The sequence below is a fragment of the Chelon labrosus genome (genome assembly GCF_963514085.1).
Source record: "Chelon labrosus genome assembly, chromosome: 11".
In the NCBI taxonomy this organism is placed as follows: Eukaryota; Metazoa; Chordata; class Actinopteri; order Mugiliformes; family Mugilidae; genus Chelon; species Chelon labrosus.
Genome location: NC_140344.1, coordinates 10,711,263 through 10,722,637, shown reverse-complemented (window position 1 = coordinate 10,722,637; position 11,375 = coordinate 10,711,263). Strand labels below are relative to the sequence as shown.

The 11,375-nt window shown below is 40.9% G+C and overlaps 1 protein-coding gene across 1 annotated transcript; it reads left to right on the top strand.

The window, feature by feature from the left end:
• Positions 1-8,944: 8,944 nt before the first annotated feature.
• Positions 8,945-11,084, top strand: LOC311495333 (T-cell surface antigen CD2-like). The gene has a single exon (XM_084554745.1). The coding sequence runs from the start codon at positions 9,373-9,375 to the stop codon at positions 10,339-10,341; it is 969 nt and encodes a 322-aa protein (XP_084410871.1). The 5' UTR covers positions 8,945-9,372; the 3' UTR covers positions 10,342-11,084.
• Positions 11,085-11,375: the final 291 nt, after the last annotated feature.

Below are 11,375 nucleotides of genomic sequence, written 5' to 3'. Positions count from 1 at the left end.
TATTTAAAGCTAGATTAGCTTTTCAGAGAATAGACACCAGTTTTTGTTTGTGTATTCACCTTGGCAGAGATACATGAGGGAAAAAAGCTGTTGCCAAGGTTAGAGAAACTGTGAAACCTCTGTGAAAATCTGTGTGGTTCAAAATTCTGGGAATATTTCATAATTTTCATATAATCAGTGATAAAAATTTTAATGTCCCCAAGAATTTAAAATAGCTCATTGAGGTTTACATTTTTTGGTATTTGGTATACCCAGAAGAAAAATATCTCAGGTAAAAGCTTGATAGAACCTAAAACTATACAATTATGTTATTTAAATGAATTCTCTTCATATTAGATTATGATAGTAATCATATTATTAAATCTGGCCTTATCAAAATAAAAACCAAGAAAGTCTGTATGTCTTCATGAATGAGAGGATATAATGACAGTGAATCGGATCCAGACTCTGGGGCATCTTCGTCATCCTCACATTGAAGAGCTGACGCTGGCTGAGCACTTCAAAGGACTGGGAGGAGAACAATCGCTTCCAGAATTACTGGTTTCCTTTTGGCTTATCCTCTTTTCTGAGGAATTTCTTGCATGTAAATTGCTGTTTGCGGATTTGATCAGTTGGGACCCCACCCAAGCATCGCTCAAGCCAAACTGTCTGGTCTCACCCTTCAACGTCACTGCAGCCTTATCGCCAAACCAAGAGTATAGCCTTCCTATTACTCTATCAGATTCGACTGACAGACATGACCGGCAGCGTTATCTCTTGGATGCAAGTAGGTTTTTGATCTCTTGATCTTTTCTCACATTTGAAGCCACATCAAAAGGCTTTAAGCAATTCAAAGAAGGTGAAGAATATGGCATCCTGTCTTCTTGTGAGCTAATCCAAGGCAGGTGGACGAAGGAGGGAGGAATGAAGACTGATGGATGGCCCGCCGTACAGATGTGCTGTAGCCAGCGGCACTGCCAGACCTGCAATACTGTGAATCCTGAATGCTCCAACACAGCATTTAGACTCTGTTTAAATAATTATTATATAGCTATATTACAGCCATGTTCATGTCAATAATTTTTTTTTTACCCCACCATAAAGAGCTTTCAGATGTCTACATTCACAAAAATACATAACCTAAACATCCTGAGTTTACTTATAGTTATAAACTCAATGATGTTTACTCTTAAAAATCTTCTCTTTGGTCTTAGTTATGTGCCTTTTATGCCAGCCATCCACCCTGACAGCCTCACTGCAACTCCAGGGTAGTTCTTTAATTAAGAGATTCATTCCTTCCACAAAAGATTGGCACGGAACATAAACTGAGCATAACTTATCCATCGATTGTATGTGTTAGGAGAGACAGGCACATAATAGACAAAATAAATGAGATTTTTAGGTGGACCGTTAATTATGTTCACATTCCATTTAGAGTGTCAGAATGATTTCGGTGGGACAGCTTTCATTCATTCATTTTCTGTAACTGCTTGTCCTCTGGAGGATCGTGGGGGGGCTGGAGCCTATCCCAGCTGTCATCGGGCAAGAGACGAGGTACACCCTGGACAGGTCGCCAGTCTATCGCAGGGCTAACACAGAGCGACAGACAACCATTCACACTCACACCTACAGACAATTTAGAATCACCAATTAACCTAACAAGCATGTCTTTGGACAGTGGGAGGAAGCGTGAGCACCCGGAGAGAACCCACGGAGACACAGGGAGAACATGTAAACTCCACACAGAAAGGCCTCAGATGGATTAGAACCCAAAACCTTCTTGCTGTGAGGCATCAGTGCTAACCAGTCGGTCAACATTTTCAACCTAAATGAATCGGGGTCATACTTCATCTGGATCATTTACAACTGTGTTTACCCTGCATGGCTGCTTTGCCACGTTTAGCTCAATTTTCTGGATATGTAAATATACACACAGACAGAAGGAATGTAAAAGAAGGACATTTTTTTAAGCTGTTCGACGCACGTTTTAATCGCAACACATGGCACAGGTCCGAACACTGCATCAGATCCTGGTTGGGGTCTGCACTTCTAACTGCAAGCGTGTGCTCCGCTGGGAGCTCTCCTACCAAAGCAACAAGCAAAATGAGTGCTTTTCAAACCATTAATAACTTAAGACCCCCAAAAACCTTCCACACAAGCTTCTTTTCTTTCAAATCTGAGGCAAACACTCCCTCAACTTCAAAGAGCAGACGTCACCAGACTACCTTCCTTTATAGACTCCAGTCCTAATCAGCAGGCAGGTGTTTGAAACCAAGGCACCAGGTGAGACTCATTCCATTTATGAATGAAACAGCTAACAGCCTGGCAAAGCATTACTGGCAAGCTCTGTTGAAAATAACTAACTAACTAACTAACTAAATAAATGAATAAATAAATGGAAAGTCAGAGAGCCGTAGCTGCCAGGGACACAAGGAAAATCTCAAGATTCACACCAGTGATTAAATCAAATGAGCGTGTATATGCCTTTCCTTCCCAAAAGATGTGGCACTTCTGAACAAATCATATTTCAAACCTGAAACATGATAATGTAAACTGTATAAAAAAACACTGCCAAATTTTGATTGCATTTTTTTTTTCTTTCTTTCAGCTTGCTATTGAGCAGTCTGGCTGACAACCAGACTCATTTAGTGCAAAAGACCATAACAATAAATAAAAGTGACGCTGTCTTCCTGTGGGTTGTCAGCAGGATGAAACTGTCCATTTTTCATTGCACTTAGTCAGGCTGCTATTTCTCACCTCCAGCTGTGCGGTGATTTACAGCCCAGTACCGTGCCTACTTTGACCAGTTTCTTGCACACTGTGTTTAAGCTTGTTCAACAGAGTCACTTAAGCAGACTAACAAGTATTTAATCGCAGGCTTCCCGACTCACCCCAAACCTTTTTGCTGCACGACTGACAGTGCTGCTGTTGTGGGGGGAAAAAAAATAAAATAAAAAAAATCCCCAGCTTCAAAAGATTAATCCATTGATTTTATTATGGAAATTAAAGATTTAGATGGTTGTTGTATTTTGGACTTTTGTATTAAATTAAAAAGTGGTAGTGGTGGCCATTACAATTGCAGAGAAAGCAGAAAAAGGTTGTTCCAACATACGTTCAAGTGGACAACAAGGAGCTTGAAAGTGGTTGGGTTAAAACTGCATTCGTACAACAAAGCTCAAAGCAAGAATATTTTTTTAGAAGACTTAAATTCAATATCACCCTGCAGCACAATGTTCTTTATTAAAACGTTTAGGACTGGCAGCATGTTGGCTCACAGAAAACAAAAAGGAACAAGTGAGATGCTTCATCTGCGGAGTATTAACTGTTCATTAGTCATGAAAGCAAAGTGCAGGGAGGATAACCTTGAGGCGAGTACAAATGACATAATCTGTGGCAAAATCTCAAAAAACAAGTGTCTGTTCATTCGTCCCAGCTGTCCAACAAACTCGCAGAACCTTCAAGTTGGTTTAGACGGGCCTGAAAATCTTGTTTGGACAAAAAAACGGAAGTAGTTGTTAAAGATGGTATAAGCTTACATTTCTGACTGGACCTAACCATGAGAACTACAATAACTAAATGGAGAACTGTTCCTTTCTGGACCTCATGGAGAGCCATGAAGCATCAAAGTTAAGCTGTTTTCTTTGGCTAGTGAGGGAAGACAACAGACAGCAGATACCCCGCAGTCACACTGAAGCGAAGGGGAACAAAAACAATCCTTCCCATTTGTTTAAACTTGAACTCCGGCAGAGTAATGTGAGGTCATCTTTAGGGTCACTGGTGCCAAAGTGCTTCCCCCCTATTCGGTCCCATATTGTGCACATCAAAGATTCTGAGCATCAGCAGATAGCTGGTCAGCGCGCTGAGCAAAAACAGCTGGGCTCGAGCAAAACAAAGATGATATAAGCGGCTTCCTCCACACAACAATGATAAGCCCAGTCTATATTGTGTTTTAAGGGTAACGCCTCCCCACAACCCGCCCAAACCCCCTCACCTCCACTGCAACCAGCACTACCAAAACCCAGACAATTTAGAGCCCTATGTAATGCAAGAGGAAATATAAACTGTGATCTCTTGAACCCTGTCAAAAGAAAAAAGTCTGGCTTTTGTCTCTAAAGCCATTTTAGGGAAGTACTGAGTGACTTCAGCTTACAAGGACTGTGATCTGTGAAAGCACTCAAACATCCCTTAATGTCAGCAGAGGAGAAGTATAATCTGCATTTGATTGGACATGAACATGATGTACATGCGAAGGGATGCCTTGCTTTAGTTTAGAGTGTGACTTATGTTTTCCTTGTTTGGTATTGCATGAGATGCAAAGAGCACATTTTCCTAGGGGAATGACAAACACAGTGCACTGCATCACTCCTGTACTTCCTCCTTTCAACATTTTTCACTTCAACATATCTACACACATTAAATTAGAAAAGCTGACATTTTTAAAGTGAAAGATTTCTTCTCATTGCAGTACTTGTTCTGACAGCAGAGTAAAAGTGCAAGTCAAATGACTCATGCTAAGAAAAACAAGACAAACTGTCCATTCTGTCCTTGCATAGGGACAGAAAAAAAAAATCAAATCAAATCTGTACGGTAGCCAAGGTGGAGGTAAACAAAGGATGCACAATTTCCGGCAGGATTTAGCTGACGGTGCTCCAGGCATGCATGACACACAAGCGAGGATCCATCTTCGGAGGCTTTGCACGCATGAGATCTTTCTGAACAGCCATATTAGTTACCTTGTCTATACCTGCAGTCACAGGAACCACGATTCATTTCTTGCTCATTAACACTGAGCTTCTCATTTAATCCAAACAAAATGACAAGGTTAATGGGATAGATTTGTGCAAGGGATTATGCAGCATTATGCAAATTAGGGGGCTAATAAGATTATTGTGTTCACAAACTGTAGCCTAATGAGATTATGTTTGGATCTGAATGGTGAATAAGTGGTGATTTTCTTATGTAAATGAATGTACGTGGCTCAGTTATTCTGCATTCTGGAAGTGCAACTTCTTACTAATTAATTTTTACAATCCCTTCCCATCCCACTGGATCCCACTCTGTTTGATCAGATCAAGATCGACATTTACCGACAGTGTGTGGAGTTGAAAACTAGTATTGGTAAAGGCATGAAACTGGGGGAATTATAAATGGACTGTAGCTATACAGTATTATTATCTAAAGCACATTACAATCTACCTCTCAGTCACACATTCACACACCGGCGCCAGGGAGAAACCTCCGCAAGGTGCCATTTTTAGGCATCAGTGTCTTTCTCAACGATGCCTGCATCCCATGAATAATGGAGGACCTGCTCAGTCTCCTGAAATAGCTGCTGGAATCTTGGTGACACATTGATTACGTTTAGGGCATTTTTAACTGTGTGTTATCTAAGGGACTGATGGTCAGGTTTCATAGAAGCCAGTTGGTTAGCTCAGTATCTAACCAGACAACATTTTAGATGTCAATGTGCAGGAGGAAGGATGACTCTGGACAAGGAACATCCTTTATCTGCCTTTATTGTTAAAGATGTGTGGAATGCTCTAACTCCAGGGCAGAAGACCTCTTATAAGTCCACACCAGAGCCGGGGAGCGATCACAACAACTACAAAGACGTGCACCAACTGGAACTAGAAAACAACTCCCAGCTAAATAGTTTCTGTAGAAGAGTAACAACATTCACAACAATTTTAAAGATGACTTTAAAGACTTAATGGCTTCCAATTGCACCATTCTCTCAAATGTCCCCACTGCCAAGAGCATTTTCAAGCACAAACGTATCATTATGAAAGCTCCATGTTATGCCAAAGCTCCTCATACATACATTTTTTTTGCTCATTTATTATGAATCAGTCCCAACCATAGACTGTATATAAACCCCAACCTGTGGTGCAAGCCCCGATATTGAGGGTGGACAAAGATCACAGGAGAGAGGGACACAAGGTGTTCTCTGCTTTGCGGTTTTTACTAAAGCCTTGTTGTCAAGCTCAGCTTTTGTTAGATACAAGTATGCTAAACGTTTCCAGCTTCCTTGCTAAGTGATTCATCCAGTATAAATGTTGGCGTGACCAGGTCCTTCGTTCAGTGTTCTAACACTTGGCTCAGAGTGACACCACTGTCCCCCAGATTACATTGCCTTTGAGAGTAGGAGGGGCCATCCAGACCCCTTCACCCCCCACCCCCCGTGGCCTTATAGAGCCTCAAGCAAAGTCTGGTGAGAGTGTGAGTCAAGAATCTCACAGCCAGGCTGTTACACCTCCATCTGGGCCCCTGAATTAAACATCAGCTAGGCAGACGGGCTCCCTGTCCCGGAGCTTGAGGGACCAGCAACTGAGGCCAATTAACCCACGCCTGGTCTACTCAGACCTCACTGTGTTGCCAATTAAGAGGGCATGTCAAAAGATGAAACAGTTGGGTTTGATCTGACATCAAGCACAGTGGGTACTGTTTGCATAAAATCATAGGTACTGAAGGGGAACACTTTGTCCTTGGCAATGATTGCAGTTGTCAGAATGGCAGTAAACACATTAGGAATGCCCAGGATATTCATTAATAATAACAGAGTCTGTTTCAGATTTCAAGAGCACAGTTTACTTCAATAATTTGAAAATAACAAATTTTTTGTTTGCTGAACCCCTGAACTCTTGCCTCGAGATGTGTCACATTAGGTCATTATGTCATCAGACACTAGTGTGTCTTCGCTGCAGCTCACTTCCTCTGACATTCATAGTATGAGGAAACACCTCTGCAGATGGGACAAGGTCAGGAAACAGCAATTGTGCAGAGCAGAAGTGAAATTAATCAGCACAGTTAGCTTCTTCGACAACTGTAACAGATGGATATGATCACAGTCCCAGACACAAGCTTCTGGTCCAACCTAGCTTAACCTTGCAAATCATGCCATTAAAGTAGTCTCGTTACTTATTTATCTGTCAGGAAAAATAATCACAATACCTAAGTCTCCTGTTAATGACTTCTAAGACTTTTACAGAGGAGCTCTGAGATGCAGCTTTGAGAACACCAGCTTTGTTAGATTGTGACTGGGAAAAACATTTGCTGTGTAACTGGATACAGACAGAGTTTGATTTAGCTTTTATGGAGCCGTGCCACGAACGTCCACAAATAATATGTCCAGGATTTATCTTCATACAGTGCAGTCTGTAAGTATTAGGCCAGTGATATGTTTTTCATTGTTTTGGCTTTACTCCAGCACATTAAATTTGAAAGGGAACATATGTTGTGAGGTCAAGGTGCTGACTTTCGGTTTTAAGAGTGTTCACAATGATACGTGACAAACAGTATGGCTCTTTGGGACAGACATACAAAAAGATCCACAGTTTCTAGCATGTTTTATTAACAGCAGCCCAAGACAGACATCGCAGGTGAAACGTTTTCTCACAGTTGTGTTTGTGCACTTGATCACTGATCCTTTTCTGGTGCTGCTGACAAAACTGCAGTGGGTGCTAATGTAAAAAGCTGGGTCATGAAACTCTTCCAGATGAAAACCTTCACTGCATTACAGTTTTTTCCCCCCAAAGTTTTGGTTGGCAGGTAAACTACTGCAGGCAGTGATCAGAAAGGGGTGGAACAGGCACCTTCTTTGCTTCATGTCAGCTATGATATAAAACACAAGGGTACCATGTGTCCGCTTGCCTTTTTTTAGCTTGCGTCTTTGAACCTGCTACTTCCAATTCAGCACACACACATGTGCACGTGCACATATGTTCCTATTTGCAAGCTGGGCTGGCAGGAAAATTCTTAGAGATATAATCTTTACAACATTTTCAAAAAGGAATTCATTGCATTCAGCACGCAGTACGCCCCCTTCGAATAGCTAACATTTTACATCAATCGATTCCCTCAGGGTAGGAAAAAGTGTAATGACGGTGAAACTAAAAGAAACAGGTGTTCTTCTCACTGTGGGTATCTTTGAAGGTGCTGAGAGTTACAGAAAGATGGTGAATCACTGCTAATTGTGCAAAATTATAGTTGAAGGGTGCAAAATGAACTCATCCCAGTACGGCTCGAGCCAACACAGTTGAAGTGGGAGCGTTGTAGATGGCACGAAATAAGGAATGACGGGTATTTCTGAACGTTAACTGAACAATGTCTCTGGTTTACTGGAATTGCTGCAGGGGATTTACAGAAAGCTGACATGATTATTATGATCAGGCTGCGTCTCTAGGGCCAATTGTTTATTTAATGACAAGTAAAAAAGCCAGCACATTTTCAGACGTACCAAATTGAAAGCCAAAGGAAAGTGAAATTAGCTAAAGATCTGTGCCACTCGGAGACTCGTTTGATTAAAAACCACGGAGCCAAATGAGGTCAGGAGATTACTGGGTTTGGCTGGGGGCTCTGCCTCGGTGTTCGTTAAATGTAAAATCCTGTCTCAAAAAGATTTACTGACAATATTCAACTTACTTTCTATTTGACAGCACAGGCACTGTCTCCAATTACAAAATGTATAGCTGAGCTTTTCAACTGAAGCCACCGAAACAAAAGCATTCCATATTTACATGACGCTGCGGCCTCTCATTATTCAGCTGCTTTATTAGAAAGGACAGCCGTGACTAAACCAATTTAGACAAGACAAATAAAAGTCATCTGTATTCTCTGACAGGAAAAAAAAAATCAATAACCAGGATAAATAATGCAAAAGCCAGGAGGGAAATATCCGGCTGGCGATAAATCTTGGGACTTCTGTCATATTGTTTCACTAACTTAATATACGGTGTTTATTAAGTTTATGAAATAGTACGCTGTGTATAGCCAGCTGCGTTCTCTTTACAGAACACACATCAAGCTGGTTATACCCTGAATGAGTTGTTCATGTAATATCTTAGATATTGACAGGTTGTCATAAGCTTTTATATGATAAAAATCATACATAAAAGTATTAAGAATTGATTTAGTCAACTACATCATCTGTATCGTAAATGTTTTATTTTTCCAGTTTCCATTACTAGGGACATAAGGACAGACAGAGTTGTACGCTATCTAGACTTTGGGAAGCCTCTTGAGACAAAGTTCTGAACGATGGTTTGACTACAGTTGTTCCGTCATCAAGTCATGCTTGGAAATACTACGCTGAATTATGTACTGAAACCACGTAATGGGGAAATGTTAAATGCCACATGACTTTGACACTTAAGTCATCTTTGGAGAACTGAAAGTAGACGCTTGCCTAATATTTTCCTGTCTCCGCAAGACTGAATTCTCTTATAGGGCTGGTAGTTTGTTGTTTATGTGACAGTTTTGTTCCTGATTGCAAATGTTACAACTCTTTCTGACAAGGCTGCATATCTAAGGGGTTAGAAATTGTCTACACAACGCTTTTTGACAAAAGTTAGCGAGGATCTCTTGGACTACCCAGAGGACATTCTTCTACACATCATGGTGCGTTTTACTGCCACCCTTGGTGTTATTGCTCTGTTGGGATTCATCGACCTCTCAGCTGCAGACAAGGACACCTACGAATTCTACGCTGTCGTTGGGCAGCAGAGTCTCTCTTTGCCTTTTGTCTACAAAGAACTGACAAACTCACATGTGCTGAGATGGACTCATAACAACACGATCATTTTCTACAGACAGCAGGGGAGAGTATCTGTTGGCAAATCAATGGACATCTCTACAACTGGAGCTTTTTTGTTAAGAAACTTGGCATTTTCGAGTGCAGGGTTGTACGAAGCAAAAGTACTGCATGCCAATGGTACTGTAGCTAAAACATGGACTGGGCATCTCTTTGTGATGAACAAGGTATCAAAACCTCAACTCACTTATGTCTGTGACTCCACGCTAAGGAGTGTTAATCTTAACTGCTACGTGGACAAACCGCAGGGTTTGGAGTTCTCATGGGCACTGAATAAGAAGACTTTAACTGGAGAGAAAAGACAAACGCTGAGTTTATCTCTGCCCCTGCAAGTTGGCAGCCACTTCACGTGTAGTGTGGCAAGCAAAGTCAGCTCGGAGAGTAGCGACGCTGTTCTTCCGGCCTGTAAAAACCCACAACTGCTCTGTTTGTCACAGGAAACAGTTGTGACAGTGCTAGCGGGAGTAGCAGGTCTGATTCTGGCTTTGCTCATCATTATCATTGTATTAAGCTGCAGACACAGACGCAATAAAGCCCAAATGAAACTCAGGAATAAAGAGGAGCTAAGGATGGTTTCTGCAAGCAAGCGAGTGCCTGACTCTACCAGCCCAGACTACGAGACGATGCACCTCACCGAGAAATCTACACCCCCGAGTCCTCAGCCTTCACCAAGAGTTCAGCGTGAACACGAGCTATCGGTAGCAGCTGAAAGACAACAACCGTCACCGGTTCCAAAGCCGAGGAGCAAGAACGCCCTGACGCCAAACATGTGAACATGCCGTCATCTCTTATCAAAAGCTTACCAAGTTAGCTTGATAACATGAAGGACAAAACTTTTGAAAATGTCTCGTCTGCGCTTTTAATTGGTCACTTACGTGATATAGATACAGTATATTCATGTTTTGGTGCAGTGCATCTGGGAGGTAGGATTTGAAGAAACAAAATTTTTTCTTTGATTTGATTAATGGCATTATGCTCTATTTTATGTTGCTTTGCTGTTAATGTTAAACTATTCTGTAGCTGTAGGGCAGATTTATCTCTAACATGTATGATGACTTTTCCAGGCTGAATAAGAGATTTTTGTGTAAAATAGTTGATTTAATGTATTAAAGGACAAGGCTCAAGTTCACTGGCTTCAGCCTAAAAATACATGTAAAGAATGGAGAAACATGGAAATGTACTGCACACGTATGTACCGAATCGTGTTTGTTGTTGTAAAGGCTAATAATTTTAAAGACAGCTTCTTTCTCAAGCAAAAGGAAATTGTGTAGTTCCAACTTCAGAATAATACACTTTGGGCAGTAGGACATATACGTATATGTATGTATATTATATATGTTTTCATATATATAGATTTGCAGTGTATAAGTAGTGTACACAAACTGTATGAGGCATTTGATACACATGCAGTATTTGTTAGCATAGCTTCATTTATTAGTTTTCATCTTTGCATGACTATTTCTTTAAAAAAGAAAATAATATATAGAAAAAAATGCATTTCTGTAAATATTCACTTGTATGGAACTACTATGTCTCATATTAGTAATGGACAAAACAGCTAAAGTGTCTTGACCTCTTCTAAGACAACAAATATAGCCATCTGACCTACTTTTATACTCATATTGTTGAATGAATATTTTAAGCTGCTCCATTGTATGCTTACTGTATCTGGTTTTTGGGATAAATAAACTTGTCAGAAATGATCTTGTGTCCCATATTTGCATGGAAAAGCAGCTTATCTGTGTCAAACACGGGCCATTGTCCCAGCTTCTTACATGTCAGCATTCTTGCACTTATTAAAATTTGC